The sequence below is a fragment of the Kogia breviceps genome, chromosome 2, assembly GCF_026419965.1.
Source record: "Kogia breviceps isolate mKogBre1 chromosome 2, mKogBre1 haplotype 1, whole genome shotgun sequence".
NCBI classification, from domain to species: Eukaryota; Metazoa; Chordata; class Mammalia; order Artiodactyla; family Physeteridae; genus Kogia; species Kogia breviceps.
The window spans coordinates 87,506,211-87,525,659 of record NC_081311.1 but is presented as its reverse complement, the minus strand read 5'-3'; the positions used below and the strand labels follow the sequence as shown (position 1 = coordinate 87,525,659).

Below are 19,449 nucleotides of genomic sequence, written 5' to 3'. Positions count from 1 at the left end.
GCTCAGTGGCCATGGCTTACGGGCCTAGCTGCTTTGCAGCATGTGGGATCTTCCTGAACCGGGGCACGAACCCGTGTCCCCTGCATCGGCAGGCAGACCCCCAACCACTGCGCCACCAGGGAAGCCCTCTCACTGTGATTTTAATTTACATTCCCTTGATACCTAATTATATTGAGCATCTTTTGATGAGTTCATTGGCCATTTGTATACACTCTTTTTGAGGTGTCTTTTCAAGACTTTTGCCTCTATTTTACTGTATTGTATCTTTTTATTATTGATAGTGTGCATTATATATAACATGTATGTATAATCTGGATACAAGTCCTTCGGCAGATTTAGGAATTGCAAATATTTTCTCTGAGACTTGTCTTTTCATTTTCTTAATGTTTCCTCTTGAAGAGCAGACATTTTTAATTTAATTTTTTTTTTTTTTTTTTTTTTTTTTTTTGTGGTACGCGGGCCTCTCACTGTTGTGGCCTCTCCCCTTGCAGAGCACGGGCTCTGGACACGCAGGCTCAGCGGCCATGGCTCATGGACCCAGCCGCTCCACGGCATGTGGGATCCTCCCAGACCGGGGCACGAACCTGTGTCCCCTGAATTGGCAGGCAGACTCTCAACCACTGTGCCACCAGGGAAGCCCAGAAATTTTTAATTTTGATGAAGTCTAACTTATCATCTTTTTCCTTCCGTGTGGTTAGTACTTTTTGATTTCTGCCAAAAAAAATCTTTGTTTCTCCTCAGGTCACAATGGCATCCTCCTGTGTTTTGCTCTAGGAGTTTTATAGCTTTAGCTTTTACCTTTAGGTCTGTAAGCCATCTTGAGTTAATTTTTGTATATGAGTGAGGTATGAATCAAGGTTCAGTATTTTCCCTACTGGTATCCATTTGGTTCAGCATCATTTGTTGAGGAAATTTCCCTATTGAATTATACTGTTGCTTTAGTCCATGATCTGACTGTACATGTGTGAGTCTATTTCTGAACTCTATTCTGTTTTATTGTATATGTCTATCCTTATGCCAGTCTGTATTGATTATGTAGTTTTATAATCTTAAAATCAGATAGTATAAGTCATACAGTTTTGTTCTTTTCTTTCAAGATTGCCCAACTATTTAGGAAAATAAGTTCTGCATATCTAATAACCAGCATACAAAAGAACAAGTACTAAATCCATTCATAAATTGGTGCATACCAAGTGCTCAAATTGAGTCTAATTAATGCCCTCATCTAGCTGTGTTGGTGTCAGGAAAGAAATTTTCTTGATAGTCCTTTTTTAAGAACTCTGTAAAAACTATGTAGCATCTTTTTACACATTTTTTAAAGTTAAGGCATTAATTAATTCGCAAAGGACTTAGTGATCCACTCTCGCTTTGCTGATAGGAGCAACTCTGTTGTTGCTGTCCGGATCGCACCCGAGTGGAAGCGGTTTTGCTGTGGTATAATCAGAAAGTGAATCAACTAGACGACTGCCTGTACTTTTGTGCTAGAAAGTCATATTTTAAGGACATTTCTGATACACATTTAAACCTAAATGGAAGGTTTTAAAAGCCACGAGTCCATGGTTGGACGACATCAGTGCCAATTGATATTATCATCCTGACAAGTCTCTTTTGTATTTTCACAACACTTCTTTGTCTTGTAGTTCAGCTGTTATAAACAACCGTTCAACTCTCAGTTAGCATCGAAGGTTTCCAGTATGAGGGGGAAAAAAATTCGAAACTTTAGGTATTGCTACCTTTGCAACCCACACCTAGGAGTGGAGGGGAGGAGGCATGAGTATAGTCAAATAAACAAACAGAAAACCAGTGTTCTACAATTCTGAGGTTCCTTGTTCTTGCTAAGGCCAGAGAACTTGAAAAGTCCCAGGCATCAGCTGGGAAGAGGATGAGCATGGACATAGGCTTGAACAGGTGCCTCCTGAGGGTGTCAGGTGAGTAACTTTAGGATTTTTAGGGACAGTGATGAAGGTGAAACTGTGAAGAAACCAAGTCACTTTAGGACATACGAAAATAATATCTATGACAGGGCCAATGGCTAACATGGAATGCAGGTTCCTAGGAATTCCTGGCTGCAGGAGGATGGAACCTGGGGCAGCTAGCTCAGTGAGGGTGCTGGGCACAGTGGATGGGCAGGAAGAGCCGTGGGCTACTTCTGTGGGCACTGGGGATATTGCTGAACTGGAGCCCTTGGGGACCATGTGGAGCAGTATCACTTTGATCTGCAGTTAGGGCTTTGGGGCAAGTATCCAGACAGAAAATCTTAACTTACTTAATGTCCATGGAAGCAGAAAAATTTTGCCTAATATTGGCTTAAAAGGTGAGGGTGATCGCAATACCTTTGGATTTCAGTAAACACAAGCTCCACCTGGGGAGTGTATGAGTGGAGGGACCCTAAACACTTGGAACGAACCTGTACCCTTTGACTGAAGGGAGACCAAAGGCTTGTTATTTCGCTCTCCCTGGGGACGTGGTATCCCAGATTCTTCCCCATTTTAGTGACAGAGTCCATTTCAGACTGTCAAAAGCACGTGCTGTATGGCAGTTAATGGTGTGGGTGAAACGATAGCAGTGAAAGAGGAGAGCCTCAGTGGGTCCCATTGTGCTGGCATCCTTGGACGAGCTTTCACCGCAGGAGTGTTGCCCACATTCTAGCTGCTGCTGTAGCAGTGATCCCATGACTTCGTAAGCACTCAAGACAAAATGTATTCATCACAGTAAAAGGAATTGGCCTTTCCCTGCCCCCAGCATAGACCCCCAACAGAAAAGATTGTGACTGATTCCTTGATCTCAGAGGCCCTAAAATCTTTTGAATATTATATATAGAATTTTGAAAAGCTGTTGAGTAAATTATTGTGTGCATCTGCTATAAAAACAAGCTTCAAGATCTAGAATGAAATGTGTTCACAGTTATTTTTAAATAATAAGCAAGAACATTTACTTATACACAAAAGAGAGCAGGAGTGGCCATGCTAGTATGAAACAGAACAGACTTTAAGGCAAAAATTGTTACTGTAACCAAAGAAGGACATTTTTTTTTTTGGCTGCGTTGTGTCTCCGTTGCTGCGCAGGGGCTTTCTCTAGTTGTGGAGAGCGGGGGCTACTCCTTGTTGCGGTGCATGGGCTTCTCATTGCTGTGGCTTCTCTTGTTGTGGAACACGGGCTGTAGGCACGCGGGCTTCAGTAGTTGTGGCTCGTGGGCTCTAGAGTGCAGGCTCAGTAGTTGTGGCACACGGGCTTAGTTGCTCCGCGGCATGTGGGATCTTCCCGGACCAGGGCTCGAACCCGTGTCCCCTACATTGGCAGTTGGATTCTCAACCACTGCGCCACCAGGGAAGCCCAAGAAGGACATTTTATAACAATGAAAAGGTCTACTGTAAGTCTATACTTGATTTCCTTTGTTTTCTAAGCTTCTTTAGGATATAAAATAACAAAGTTTACATTACCTTTATTATAAGTTACAACAATATATTGTTGGGTTTGTAACATAAAAAATGTAACATATATAACAATAATAAAATAAAGACCGCTGATCTGTTCTTTGTATCTATAAATTTTGTTTTGTTGAAAATTTTTTAAATTGAAATATAGTTGATTTGCAGTATTAGTTTCAGGTGTTCAGCAAAGTGATTCAGTTATTTATATGTATTTTTTCAGATTATTTTCCATTATAGGTTATTACAAGATATTGAATATTGTCCTCTGTGTTATACGGTAAATTCTTGTTGCTTTTCTATTTTATATATAGTAATGTGTATCTGTTAACCCTATACTCATTTATCTGCCCCTCCCTTTCCCCTTTGGTAACCATAATTTTGTTTTCTGTGTCTGTGAGTCTGTTTCTGTTTTGTATATAGATTCATTTGCATTATTTTTAGAGTCCACACGTAAGTGATATCATATAATGTTTGTCTTTGACTTAACATCACTTAGTATGATATTCTTTAGGTCTATCCACATTGCTACAAATGGCAATATTTCATTCTTTTTAATGGCTGAGTAATGTTCCTTTGTGTGTGTGTGTGTGTGTGTGTGTGTGTATGTAAACACACACACACACCCCACATCTTCTTTATCTGTTCGTCTGTTGATAGACAGGTTGCTTCTGTGTCTTGGTTATTGTAAATCATGCTGCTGTGAACATCAGGCTGCATGTATCTTTTCAGATTAGAGTTTTCATCTTTTCCCAATATATAACCAAGAGTGGGATTGCTGGATCATATGATAGCTCTATTTTTAGTTCTTTAAGGAACCTCCATACTGTTTTCCATAGTGGCTTCACCAATTTATATCCCTACCAACAGTGTAGGAGAGTTCCCTTTTCTCCACACCCTCTCCAGTATTTATTATTTGTATACTTTTTGATGATAGCCATTCTGACAGGTGTGAGGCGACACCTCATTGTGGTTTTGATTTGCATTTCTCTAATAATTAGCAATGTTGAGCATCTTTTCATGTGCCTGTTGGCCACCTGTAAGTCTTCTTTGAAGAAATGTCTATTTAGATCTTCTGCCCATTTTTTGATTGGGTTGTTTGTTTTTTTGATACTGAGTTGTATAAGCTGTTTGTATATTTTGGAAATTAAGCCCTTGTTGGTTGTGTCATTTGAAAATATTTTCTCCCATTCCGTAGGTGTCTTTTTGTTTTGTTGATGGTTTCCTTTGCTGTGCAAAAGTTTTTAAGTTTGATTAGGTACCATTTGTTTATTTTTGCTTTTATTTCTTTTGCCATGGGAGTCTGATCTAAGAAAATATTGCTACGATTTATGTCAGAGAATGTTTTGCCTGTGTTCTCTTTTAGGAGTTTTATGGCATCATGTCTTATATTGAGGTCTTTATGCCATTTTGAGTTTATGTTTGAACATGGTGTGAGGGAGTGTTTTAATTTCATTGATTTACGTGATGCTGTCCAGCTTTCCCAACACCACTTGCTGAAGAGAATATCTTCTCCATTGTATATTCTTGCCTCCTTTGTCGAAGATTAATTGACCATAGATATATAGGTTTATTTCCGGGCTCTCTATCCTGTTCCATTGATCTCTCTGTTTTTGTGCCAGTACCATGCTGTCTTAATTACTGTAGCTATATGTAGTATTGTCTGCAGTCTGGGAGGATTATGCCTCCAGCTTAGTTCCTTTTCTTCAGGATTGCTTTGACAATTCTGTGTCTTTTTTTTTTTTTTTTTTTTCAGATTCCACATGTAAGTAAAAGACATGCTCTAAAATAGCCACAGTGTGATTAGCACATTTGGGAAATTGAACAAGGATTCTGTACTAATAGTTGATCATTGTTCTGCAGTGTTCACTGCAGGGCATTCTTCAGCTCAGCTCTACTTTCTGATATGTAGGACATCATGGGCCACATTTGTATCAGACACACTCAGAAGAAGGACATGGGACAGGAGCCACAGCCAGTGTCAGGCCCTCTCTGTTGGAGCCTGGTAGCAGAGGCAGAGCATGGTTTAGGGGCCCAGAGGCAGAACTGCAGCAGACAGTGCCATAGCTGCCCAGCCTTACAAGCCTCATGCCCTCCAGTATAAAGTCATAGAGGCAGAACTCCCAGGCCCTGAAAAAGCTGTTCCTATTCTCAGAGGTGTTGCACTACAGGAGCCCAACCTCCAGTCAGATGCCATTTTCCCATCAGAGGTCATTTTTACCTTAAGTGCTGTCCCCTGGCCACATGGCTGTCAGCTTTATAGTCGCATTCTGAAGCAAGAAGTGAAGGGGTTTTGTTGCTCAATTACCTACCAACAATCCATACTGAAGTTTTGCCAGTTGCCCCAATGCTGTCCTTTATAGCAACCTTTTTTCCCATCTAACATCATGTGTTTAGTCACATCTCTTTAGTTTCCTATCATTTGCAACAGTACCTTAGCCTTTGTCTTTCATGACCTTGCCAGTTTTGAAGCGTACAGGCCAGCTGATATGTGGACCATTTCACAATTTCCTCATGATTAGATTCGGGTGCTGCACTCTGGCAGGAGCACTGCAGATGAGATGTTGTGCCTTTCTCAGTGCACCCTCCGGAGGCGCAGCCTGTTGGTTTGTCCTACTGCTGATGATGTCAACTTTGACACCACTTAGTTAAGCTAATGTCCATCGGGGTCTTAGAGTACTGTAAAGATAACTTTTTCTCTTTGTGATCAATAAAAAAAGCTGGTGGAGGTGATTCATGGAGATTACGTGGCAATCCCATCCCTCAACAAACTTTCATTCACTTATTTTTGTCTCCATGGATGGTTCTTGCCTGAATCAGTTTTTACTGTGATGTTACCAAATGGTGCTGTTTGCACTAGACCATTCCTTCCGCTCTATCATTACTTATTGGTCTCATTTTCTTAAAAGTACTTCTTAAATACCTGTAGCTCTGCTCCTCAAAGAAGCAGCCTGGCTTCCTATGTTCATTATACCAAATTACTGAGAATTAAAACATCCAAATAGATCAGGTGTTTTCGTCTGAAGTGAAAATATCCTGTGAGACTAGGAGCATTTTGACATACCTGAAGAAGGACAAAGGGAGGGATGGATGTGACGAGGAGACCTGCTCCCATCTCTGCGTGCCCTGGCATGCATTGGGACATAAGAGGGTAATCCAGGAGAGTAAAGGGGAAGCCACTGTGTACAATGTCCGATCATCGACTGAGTGTAAGGGTCTGCTTTCAACCATCTTCACATGGTTGCAAAGAGAGCCATGTCACAAAGGTTCTACATTATGAAACTGTTTAAGTAGCAAGTCACAGAACCCTATACTAGAAGAATTATCATATAAATGGGTTTCAGTAAATGCATGAGAGAATTGGACTTTGAAGATCAAATCTAGTTTGAAATCAACATATAAAAAGTTACTCCAAAGAATACTTGTCTCTAGGTGATGTGTTGAGCCCCGCTCCCCAATAAAGGACAATTTATAAAGATTTTATTTGCTTGGGTCAGCTTGTGTTGATTGCAGAAAGTATTTTGCTGCTTTTAATCATTTCTCATGCTGCTCTTTATAGACTTCTTTAAAGTTTCTTTGTAGGATGAATAAAAGTATGGCATTCATTATTCTTTTCAATTTTAGTTTTATTTAAAAATTCCTCTTTTAAGTACGAAGCTTGTAAACCTCTTGGTTCGTACTTTCCTGATGTTTTTGTCTCACTCTTTTACAGGTACCTCCTATTTAACAGACATTGTGTGGTGGGCAGGAACCATTGCAAGTAAGTACTCTTTGTGGTGAAGAGCTTGGTCTCCTTTTGTAAGATCACTGGTTTGTCTGACAGGGCTAGATGGAGGGGGTGGGATAAGCTTAGCTTGTTCTTTGGAATAAGGACCGGGATGGTGGGAGACAGTGGAGGGTGAAGGCAGAGGATCCTGCTGCCTGATGTTAGCCCTGAATTTTGTCCAGGTCAGACTGTCCTGGGTCTGAAGAAATTAAGCAGCTCCTGCTTCCTCATCTGTAGTTGGGCTGTGGGCATTTGGTGAACTTTTGCTCCACACAACTGGTTTTACAAAGGAGAGTTTCTTCACTCAGCCTTAAGTACCAGATCAGAGGTCATGTGTTATAATATAAAAATAATAAAATTAGAGTTTAGAACTTTACATGTATAAAGAAAAATTATGTTAGATATTTCAGATATATCTTGAGGTCTTTTTGTCACACATTGTCTTTTGGGCAAGAAATTTTCTAGCAGATGTTGATTCACTGAAGAACTCATTTTTAAGCTCTATTTATCTATCTATCTGTCTGTCTATCTGAGTGCAGCCCCAGGCACAGCCCTGTGCAGGCAGTAGTGTTTCCACTTGATGTGCCAGCAGCGTGTCACTGGAATAGATCCCAGGCCACTTGAAGGGACATGGAAAGCTCTACATGATCTATCTTAAAACAGGGATGTGTTAAGAAGAAAGTGGAAATATACTCTTGTACCCACTGTCAGTCACTGCTGGTTAGACTGGGAATTTCCATAGAGGGTTGAAACTAATTGGGCCAGTGATACTGTGGGGCCTGCTCTCCTCTGCCCTCAGGACTCTTAATCATGCAAATGATGCCCCATATTTCCTTCCTCACCAGTAATGAAAAAGAAGTAGCCCTTTCAGAGCACAGTCTTGCAAAATTCAACTCTGTGATGAATGCTCAAAGAGATTTTTGTAATTGCAGTGATATGCTTGTGATTCTCTTGACAGTGGCTGTTGGCCAGATTGGAAACTTCCTGGCTTACACGGCGGTCCCCACAGTCCTGGTGACTCCTCTTGGTGCCCTTGGAGTGCCATTTGGGTGAGAGCTGGGGTTCTGGGTTTTGGTTTTTAATGTGTAGTTTAGGTATAAGAAAACTTTTCATTTTAAATGTTTCTGTGAAAATAATAAAAGGAGAAGTGTAACTGAAGATATGTCTTCAGTATTGTACTCCATATGGTTTAATTTTTATCCCTTCAGATTTAGTTGTATGAACTATTAACCCTCTCTTAGACATTTGCTTCAGTATATTTCAAATCCTAACTTATTCGTGGATACCAACATGATGTCATCACTCTCCTGGTCTTTGCTCTGGAAGACTTCCTAGAGACTGGAGTCTTCCCAGCTCCTTGGCAAGTGATTCTGAGAAATCAATGAGCAAAACTAGTCAGTTGGTGTTTTATTTGGGTCCCTAGCATCCCCTGCTGGGTGCTGGGCTGTCCCCTATCTCAGGAGATTATGGAGGTTGGGACACATGACAAATGGGCTCCAGTGGGTTGTGTAAAAGGATTCACGACTCACAACAGTCAATAGCAAATGTATCACCTGAGGAGAAGGCTCTGGTTTGGTCTGGGGTAGAACAGGAGCAACGCGGGGCCTTGAGTTCTTATTGCAGTTATGAAGTGAGCCAGGTGGAGGTTCCCATGCTCAGCCTGGGGCTTACATGGTTTGAAATTTTAGTGCCAAGGGCCTGAGGGTGTGAGCTGTCCTTCTTATCAGGTTGCCCGGATGTGGGGCAAAAGGGAAAAGAGAGGACTGGGGACACGAAAGCAGCCAGCCACCACAAATGGGGTCTTTCTCTCTATTACACTTGGCTTCCCTATGAAAATTATTTTATGAGACATTTATTAAATATATTAACACATATCCTCTTGTGAACCTATTTATATTATTTTACCTTTGAAGAAATCATTAATAAACAGAGATAGAATAGAAGCGAAATAGCGTCCAGGTTTCTAATTCATTGATATATTGGTATTCTGCTGTATTCCAGACAGAGCTCCAGATCCTTGCCAGAGAAGTGTGTCTATGATAGATGTATTTAATTGCGTACCTTAACGTCGCTTAGGCTTTAAGGTTCCGTGGCCTAAAAAGCACAAAAGCGTTTTCCACGTGTGAACCTTTGAAAATGTGTTTGTAGTACATTGTTCTAATCCAAACATATGCTTAGTATCACATGTGGCTTAACGTGACTTTGTATTTTGGATGGCCCTGAAAAGCTTAGATTACATGGGTGGCACTCTCATTGGGGAATCACTATTTCAGCCTCTCAGAGCCCAGCCTCACTCTCTGTTTCCTGAAAAATAATCAGGCAAATAAACAACCCAACCATATGATCTTTGCACATTTAATGTGCACATATTAAAATGCCTTGCTTCATTAATTTCCAAAGAACTGTCTATTCTTAAGGACTTTGATAATTCAAAGACTCCTCACTAGAAATGTTCACTGCTCCAGGTCTTCAGGAGACGTTTCCCAAAGAACCGTGTGAGATAGCATTCTGGATTAAAAGAATGCTTTCAACTCAGGATCCCAATAAGAGGTTTTTTTAAAATAAGAAAACAGATTAATTTGGAAAAAGTAAAGATATCAATATGTAGGTACATATGTATATGTATATTTAAAAGAAGTTCTTTTTTGTTAATGGGATGAGGTTGCTAGAATTACATAGAAACAGAAATGAAAAGAATGTGGCACTGGGAAAAAAGATGTCTAATATCAGTGAAATAGAACAGAGAGTGCCCAAATAGGTCCACTTTTCACTGTAGTGGTTTAATGTATGATAAAGTAATCATCACAACAAAGTACTTTTAAAAAGCCTTTTTAAAATGTTTTATTTGGAATTAATTTACAAATTACAGAAAAATTACAAGGTTAAGAATAATTAAAACAGCATCCATATACACCTCACCCAGATACATCGATTGTTGACGTTCTATCCCACTTGCTCCCTCATTTCCTTTCTCTGTATCAGGGTTTTTCAACCTTGATACTATCACCATTTGGGGCCAGATAATTCTTTGTTTGGGGGGGCTGACCTGTGCTTTGTAGGGTGTTTAGCAGCATCCCTGGCCTCCACCCATCAGATATTGGTAGCTCCCTCTCCCCAAAATGTCTCTGGACATAAGCAAATATCCCCTTGTGGGGAAAATCACCTTTGTTTGAGAAGCACTTTTCTATTATGAATGTGGTGTTTGTTTTGTTTATTGGATTCTTTTTGATCCATGTGAGAATAGTTACATATATCATGATCCTTTACCCTTAAACACTTTGACTTGTATTTCCTAAGACGAGAGACATCCTCTCCATAACAATAGTATAATCATCAATTTTGATAAATTTAACATTATTATAATAAATTATCTTTTCTAATCTGCCTTCCCCATTCCAATTTTGTTAAGTGAACCATTATACCATTATTCTATACCATTATCCTTATACCACCATCCTTTATGCCATTATTTTTCCTTCTAGTGCAACATGTAGTCTAGTATCTGCATTTAGTTGTCATATCTACAGTTTAAAACACAGGGTTTCTTTTCTTTATTTTTTTTGTTTTAATAAATAGTTTAGGGAAAACTGGTAAACAATTTGTAGGAACATCAGTTTAAATCCTAATCATAGCACCATGAAAATGTGATCTAAGTGAATTAAGCATTATGTACAGGATGGCCATCCAAGTGTGAAATAGAAACAAATGCAACATTGGATCATTTGTTGATACTACATTCAGTGCCTGATTTGTGTAATGACATTATTTGATATGTTGAGGTGTGTTATCTCACTCAGCAGTGTAGAGTATGCTATGTAAAGCAGAAGTGGACCCAGTGTGTTAACTAACATCTCCACTAATACCTACCTGAGTATCTGTGGCATGTAGCTACAGATAGTTTATGTCTCTGATTTTCATTGAACAAATCTCTAGCACAAACCAGAGTAAGTCATATAGAGATTTTATCTGTAAAAAAGGAGAAAAAAAAGTTTAGCTATGTACCTAGAGTTTATGGTCCATGTATAGGAAAACTTTTAATGTGTTTCAGATCTTAGAAGGTTAAGAAGTTTCAAACATTGGAAGCAATAAAAATGAAAAGGTTAATTTTCTACACTGAAAGATAAAATAAGAAGGATGGAGAAACGATTTCAATATGACAGTAATTAAAGTGATAATATAAAGAATTTCTTGGACTTCCCTGGTGGCACAGTGGTTAAGAATCCGCCTGCCAATGCAGGGGACACGGGTTTGAGCCCTGGTCCAGGAAGATCCCACATGCCACAGAGCAACTAAGCCCGTGCGCCACAACTACTGAGCCTGCACTCCAGAGCCCATGAGCCACAACTCCTGAAGGCTGGGTGCCTAGAGCCCATGTGCTGCAATAAGAGAAGCCACCGCAATGAGAAGCCTACGCACTGCAACGAAGAGTAGCCCCCACTCACCACAATTAGAGAAAGCCCACACACAGCAACAAAGACCCAACACAGCTAAAAATAAATAAATAAATTTAATAAATTAAATTTAAAAAAATAAATAAAATGTATATATATTTTTAAAAAGAATTTCTTAAATCAACCAAAATAATATGAAAACCCCAATAGATAAAATGACAAAGGGCAAAAAGTGCCACTTTATACATAGGAAAATAAATTTATTCCACTAATGTTAAACCTCATTTTCAATAAAATGCACATAAGGAAACATTTAATAAACACCATATATGTGTGTGTGTATACACACACACACACACACACACAGGAAGAGAGGAAATAGAACTGTATAAGAGTAACATTATTGTATCTCACTGTAGTTAAGTTAGTATCAATTTGAAATGTATTCTCATAAGCCTTAGAAAAATCACAAGGAAAATAACTTAAAACAAGTAGAGTGAAAAAAATCATTAAAGGAATTAAAATGCCACACTGTAAAGATTCACTTAATGCAGAAGAAAGCAGTGAGAAATAGGGAACAAAAAAAAAGACGTGAAACATAGAAAACAAAAAGTAAGACGGCAAACATAATCTAACTATATCAATAAAAACATTAAATGTCAGTGGATTAAATTATCCAATTAAAAGGCAAAGATTGTCAGGTAGGATGAAAAACAAGATCCAGCTATATGCTTTCTACTTCAGACATACTTTAGATTCAGAGATACAAATAGATTAAATGTAAGAGGAAGGAAAAACATATATTATGCAAATAGTAACCATAAGAAAGTTGGAGAGGCTATGTATCAGACAGAATAGACTGTAAAACAAAACAAAAGTTACTAGAGATGAAGAGAGACATTTTATAATGACAAAAGGGGCAGTCCGTTAAGAAGACATAACAATTATAAACAAATATGTACCTAAAAACAGAGATCCAAAATATGTAAAAGAAAACCTGACAGAATGGAGAAATAGAAAGTTCAACAATAATAGTCACAGCCTTCAATACCCCACTTTCAATAATGGATAGAAAAACTAGGCAAATGATCATGAAGGAAATAGAAGACTTGAATGACACTATAACCAACTAGATAAAATAGACATCTTTAGAACACTGCACCCAGCAAGGGCAGAATTCACCTTCTTCCCAAGTGTACGTAGAACATACTTCAGGATAGACCATGTGGTAGGCTGTTAAAATCATAATAAAGTTGAAAGGGTTGAAATCATTCTCTGACCACAGTGGAATGAAATTAGAAAGTAAAATCAGTGAACTTTGTGAAATTCACAAATATATGGAAATTAAATAACTTACTACTAAATGATCAATGGATCTGAAAAGAAATCATGGGACTTCCCTGGTGGTCCAGTGGTTAAGAATTGGTCTTGCAATGCAGGGGACGCCAGTTTGATCCCTGGTTGGGGAAATAAGATCCCACGTGCCGTGGGGCAACTAAGCCCACATGCTGCAACTAGAGAGTCCGCATGTCATAACTAGGGAGCCCGTGTGCTGCCACTACTGAGCCCATGCACTCTGGAGCCCATGTGCCGCAACTAATGAGCCCGCATGCTCTGGAGCCCGTGCGCCATAACTAGAGAGAAACCTACACGTCAGAAGTAGAGAGAAGCACACACACCACAACAAAGAGCCCGCGTGCTGCAACTAAGACCCGACACAGCCATTTATTTTTTTATTAAAAAAAATAAATCACAAGGGAAATTAGAAAATACTTTGAGATGAATAAAAATGAAGAAACAGCATGCCAAAGCCTTTAGGATTCAGCTAAAACAGTACACAGAGAGAAATTTATATTTGTAAATGCTTACATTGAAAAAAAAAAGGAAAGATCTCAAAATCAACAACTTAACCTTCCATCTTAAGACACTGGAAAAAGAGTACAAACTCAAATAGAAGGAAGGAAATAATAAAGATTAGCGCATAAATTAATGAAATAGAGAATAGAAATACAATAGAGAAAATCAATAAAAGCAGTTAGTCCCTTGAAAATATCATCCAAATTGATAAGACTTTAGCTGGACTGACAAAGCAAAAAAGAGAGAAGACTGAAAATACTAAAATCAGAAATGAAAAAGGAGTATTACTACGAACTGTACAGAAATGAAAAGAATTATAGGCAAATATAAACAACTGTATGCCAACAAGTTAGATAATGTACGTGAAATGGACACATTCCTAGAAAGACACAAACTAACAAAACTGTTTTGAGAAGAAATAGAAGATCTGAAAAGACCTATAACAAGTAGATAGATTGAATTAGTAAATAAAAAAATCTACATCAGGGAAAAGCTTAGGTAAACTGGTGAATTCTACCAAACATTTAAAGAATTAATAGCAATTCTTCACAAAGTCTTCCAAAAAATAGGAAAGGAGGGGTTCCTTCTCAGCTCACTCTATGAAGTCAATGTTACCCTGGTAAGAAAACCAAACACAGTGCAAGCAAACTACAAACCAATTCTTTTACAAATATAGATGGATAAATCATCAACAAAATACTCTAATTGAATACAGCAATATATGAAAGGGGTTATATACCGTGGCCAAGTGGGATTTATCTTAGGAATGCAAGGTATATTTAACATCAAAAATAAAATAATGTAATACACCACATCAATAGAATAAAGGGTGAACACCACATCTCAACAGACACAGAACAATTATTTTATAAAATTCAACACCCCTTCATGATGAAAACAATCAATATGCTAGGAACAGAAGGTAACTTCCTAATCTTGCAAAGGACCTCTATGGAAAAGCCCCAGCTAACATCATACTTACTGGTTAAAGGCTAGATGCTTTCCCCCTAAGATTAGGAACAAGACAAGATGTCCAATTTTTGCCACTTCTATTCAAAATTGTACTGGAGGTTCTACCCAAAGCAGTTAGTCAAGCAAATGCATTAAAAGGCATCCAGATTGGAAAGGAAGAACTCAGCTTCCATCTCCCCAAAATAATTAACAAGTAGCTATCCATTAATGAAAACAGTTCTGGGAGAGCTCCGGAGTCCACTTGAGAAAACTTAGTGATACAATGGAACCAAAAACCTGAGAATAACTGCAGGAAAAAGAAGGAAGAAGACAGCTTCATTTTGACTGCATTATCCCTTCCCCCAAGTTGGGATTGCTCAGAGCCATGAGGGAACTTGCCAGATAGGAAGAGTTCCCCTGGCCAGGAAAGGAAGAATGGAGGAAGTGACCAGTTTCCCCAAGACTTTCAGAGCACCACACGAAGCTCCCACCCAAATTGGCAAAACTGAAGTGTATTGAAATGGCTAGGAGCAAGGAAGAAAGGCAGGGGATACCAGTGGCAGCCGTGCAGTGGGAGTGAGTGTGGTTCTCAGTGACCTGCTCTGCAGAAAAACTTAGCAGATTTCCCCACCGTGGACACCTGCATATTTCAGCAGCTTTTGCCCTAGAGGTATTCACCTTCACTGATACCAGAAGCCTGAGTCCTTCCTTGCTCCGTTTCCCCCACTCTCCTCCCCTGCACTTGGGGAGCCTGGGAACCACACGGGCAGCAAGCAGCGCTCTGTGGTCGTGTGAGTGCAAGATAGCAGCCTACACCTCCACAGCTGACCCCACCACCACGTGCTTCCTTGCAGCTAGTGCCTCCAGCTATGCCCTTCCACACTGCAGGCCTCCACTGCAGTGTGCAGGTTGGGAGCAGGTATCCTGGCAGCCACAGGAGAGCACTCCGGCTGCCAGCCCCCACAGCTACGTGTTGGTCTGGATCAGGCCCTGTATTCTGTCACTAGCCTGCACCGCTGCATTGACCTGCCACCAGCTACTTGAGCTATGCACGTGCACACCCCTGGCCCAACCCCTGTCACCAGCCTCCATTACACTGTGCATGGCTTGTGGGCCTGGGAAGTGTGCAGCTACCGCAGGGCCATGGTAGGAATCCCGCAGCTACTAGTGAGCTTATAGTTGGTCCCAGCCCTTGCTGCTTGCCTTGGCCCCTACTGCTGTCTGTGTGTCTGCAACTGGCAGGCACTATATAGGCACTTGAAACTATATAGGCACCTGCAGTTGGCCCTCAAAGCTGAGTGTGTGCACATCATTGGCTCTGGCCACCATCTCTGCCTATCCTGGTCTCTAGCCGCTTGACCCCAAGTGATACCATGGACCCCAGTACCCCTTGTGGCCACTTTGGACCCTCACAAGTATGCACCATGGAACACGCAGTTGCTGATGATGTAGACCCTAGCAGCCTGAGCCAAAAGACATTATGCCCCATCGGACCTGGTGCCACTGTATGCGCCTGCTCTTGGTGCCCCGCACCACTGACCGAGGGGCACAGCGCACTCCAGCATGCCCCCATCCCTAGGTGAAAGTCTTCCCTTACCCGTAAAGTCTGGAAAAGGTGACTGCTTCTTCAAATGTGCAGACATGCAAAGCTTTAGGAATCATGAAGAATCAGGGAAACATGACTCCACCAAAAGAACCTCCAGTAATGCCCAACGAAATAAAGCTCCTGAATTTCCTAACAAAGAATTCATAATAACTGTTCCAAAGACTCTCAGCTACAAAAGAACACAGATAAACAATTTAATGATATCAGGAAGACAACACAAGACCAAAATGAGAAGTTTAATGAAGAGATAGAAGATGTAAAAAAAGAACCAAACAAATTTTGGAGCTGAAGAATTCAACACAGAGCTTTAACAGCAGACAACCAAACAGAAGAATCAGTGAGCTTGAAGGCAGATCAATTGAAAATATCCAATGTGAGGAACAAAAAGAAAAAACGAAAAGGAATGAAGAAAGCTGGTGGGACTTACATGACACCATTAAGAGAAACAATGTAAGCATCATTGTAATCCCAGGAGAAGAGAGGAAGCAAGGAGTTGAAAGCTTATGTAAAGGAAATAATGGCTGAGAACCTCCCAAACCAGGGGAGAGATCTGGACATCCAAGTTCATGAAGCTCATAGGTTACACTAAAATTTCAGTCCAAAATGATCTTGTCCAATACACATAATAATAAAACTGTCTAAAATCAAAGACAGAGAATTTTAAAAGCAGCAAGAGAAAAAAAAATCATAGAAGGAAACGCCCATAAGGCTATCAATGGATTTCTGAACAAGAGACCTTGCAGCCCAGAAGAAAAGGGATGATATGTTTGAAGTGCTGAAAGGAAGAAACTGCCAAGAATACTATACCCCGCAAATTTCCCCTTCAGAAATGAAGGTGAGAAAAAGACTTTCCTTATGCACGTGGATCCAGGAGCCTCCTGTCCCTCCCTCTGTCCCTCAGGCATTCTTCTCACCATTTAAAGTGAAGTGTGCATTCATTGTAACAGTGATTTGACTTTGATGGGTTATCTGAAGCATTCTTCGGTCTCCTTGCCACACAAATTATATGAAAAAGTATTCACCAAAATGACCAACACAAAGGGGCACCTGCTACAAATTCTCTAGGCCTTTTAGAAAACATGGAGTTGTTCCTTTGGCCACATATATGCGAATCTACAAGAAAGGTGATATTTTAGATATCAAGGGAATGGGCACTGTTCAAAAAGGAATGCCCCACAAGTGTTACCATGGCAAAACTGGGAGAGTCTACAGTGTTAACCCAGCATGCTGTTGGCATCATTGTAAACAAACAAGGGCAAGATTCTTTCCAAGAGAATTAATGAGCATATCGAGCATATTAAGCACTCTAAGAGCCAAGATAGCTCCCTGAAATGGGTGAAGGAAAATGATCCGAAAAAGAAGGAAGCCAAAGAGAAAGGTACTTGGGTTCAACTGAAGCGCCAGCCTGCTCCACCCAGAGAAGCACACTTTGTGAGAACCAATGGAAAGGAGCCTGAACTGTTGGAGCCCATTCCCTATGAATTCATGGCGTTATGGGTATAAAGAAAATAAAAGACCTGGACTGTAAAAAAAAAAAAAAAAAAAAAAAAAGACTTTCCCTAACAAATAAAAGCTGAGGGAGTTTATCACCACTAGACCTGCCTACAAGAAATGCCTATAGGAGTTCTTCAAGCTGAAATGAAAGGACACTGGTTGGTAACATGGAAATATATGAAAATATACAACACACTGGCAAAAGTAAGCATATCGTCAGATTCAGAATACTGAATACAGAATAATGTAATATGGTGGTGTGTTAACTACCTAACTCTAGTATAAAGGTTGAAGGATAAAAGTCTTCAAAAAGAGCCATAGCTACCACAGCTGATCAATAGGTACACAGTAGAAAAAGATGTAAATTGTGGCATCAAAAATATGAAAAAAAGGAGGGAATAAAAGATTAGAGGTTCTGTGTGCAATAGAAGTTAAATTGTTATGAGTGTAAAATAGACTGTTATATCTCTAAGATGCCTTAATGTAAGCCTCATGGTAACCACAAAACAAAACCTTCAGTAGATTCACAAACAAGAGAAGGGAATGAACAGATATCACAATGGAAAATCAGCAGTTCACAAAGGACGGCAGCAAGAGAGAAGGAAAGGGACAAGGGAACTCCAGTAAGCCAGAAAACAGTTAATGAGATGGCATTAATAAGTCCTTACCTATCAATAATTACTCTAAGTGTTAAAGGATTGATTTCTCCAATCAAAACACATAGAGTGGCTACATGGATTAAAAAATAGAACCCTTGGGCTTCCCTGGTGGCGCAGTGGTTGAGGGTCCGCCTGCCGATGCAGGGGACGCGGGTTCGTGCCCCGGTCCGGGAGAATCCCACGTGCCGCGGAGCGGCTGGGCCCGTGAGCCATGGCCGCTGAGCCTGCGCGTCCGGAGCCTGTGCTCCGCAACGGGAGAGGCCACAACAGTGAGGCCCGCATACCACAAAAAAAAAAAAAAAAAAAAAAAAAATAGAACCCTGGTACATGCTTCCTACAAGAGACTCACTTCAGTTTTAAGGAAACATACACTCAAAGTGAAGGGATGGAAAAAGATCTTCCTTGCCAGTGGGAACCAAAAGAGAGCAGGAGTAGCTATACTTATGTCAGACAAAGTAGACTTTAACCTGAAAACAGTAAGAAGGTCATTAGACAATAATAAAGTGGTCAATTCATCAAAAATATAACAATCACAAATATATTCACACCCAACATCAGAGCATCTAAATATATTAAACAGATATTAACAGATCTGAAGGGAAAAATAGACAACAATGCAATAATGGTAAAAGACTTCAATACCCCACTTTCAACAATGGATAGATCATCTAGATAGAAAATCAAGGAGACATGGAACTTGAACCCTATGTTAGACCAATCTAACATATACAGAACATCCTATCCAACAGCAGCACAGTACACATTCTTCTCAAGTGTGCAGGAAACATTTTCCAGGATAGATCTTATGATAGGTCACAAACAAGTGTTAGCAAATTTAAGAAGATTGAAGTCATACCCAGTATCTTTTCCGACCACAGTGGTATGAAACTACTAATCAATAACAGGAGGGAAGCTGGAAAATTCACAAATATGTGGATATTAAATAAACACTCCTGAACAACCAATGTGTCAAAGAAGAAATCAAATGGGATATCCAAAAGTATCTGGAAACCAATGAAAATGGAGACCTAATATATCAAAAGCTATGAGATGCTGCAAAAGCAGATCTAAGAGGGAAGTTTACAGCAATAAATGCCTACATTAAGACAAAAGAAAGATATCAAATAACCCAATTTTTTACCTCAAGGAACTAGAAAAAGAACAGACTATCCCCAATGTAGGCAGAAAGAAGGAAATAAAAAGCCAAGCAGAAATAAATGAAATAACATCCATAAAAACAATAGAGATGCTTAACAAAACTAAGAGCTGCTTTTTTAAAATTAGAGAAACAAAATTG

The 19,449-nt window shown here is 39.9% G+C and overlaps 1 protein-coding gene and 1 pseudogene across 1 annotated transcript in view; both read left to right on the top strand.

Annotated features, from left to right (window-relative positions):
- Positions 1–19,449, top strand: part of NIPA1 (NIPA magnesium transporter 1) — a 42,609-nt gene that overhangs the window by 8,682 nt on the left and 14,478 nt on the right. Inside the window, exons 2-3 of the mRNA XM_059055012.2 lie at positions 7,141–7,188; positions 8,153–8,243. Of these exons, the coding sequence (XP_058910995.1) occupies positions 7,141–7,188; positions 8,153–8,243 (139 nt within the window). The remainder of the gene's footprint in view (positions 1–7,140; positions 7,189–8,152; positions 8,244–19,449) is intronic.
- LOC136793658 (large ribosomal subunit protein eL21-like) lies at positions 17,026–17,502 on the top strand (annotated as a pseudogene).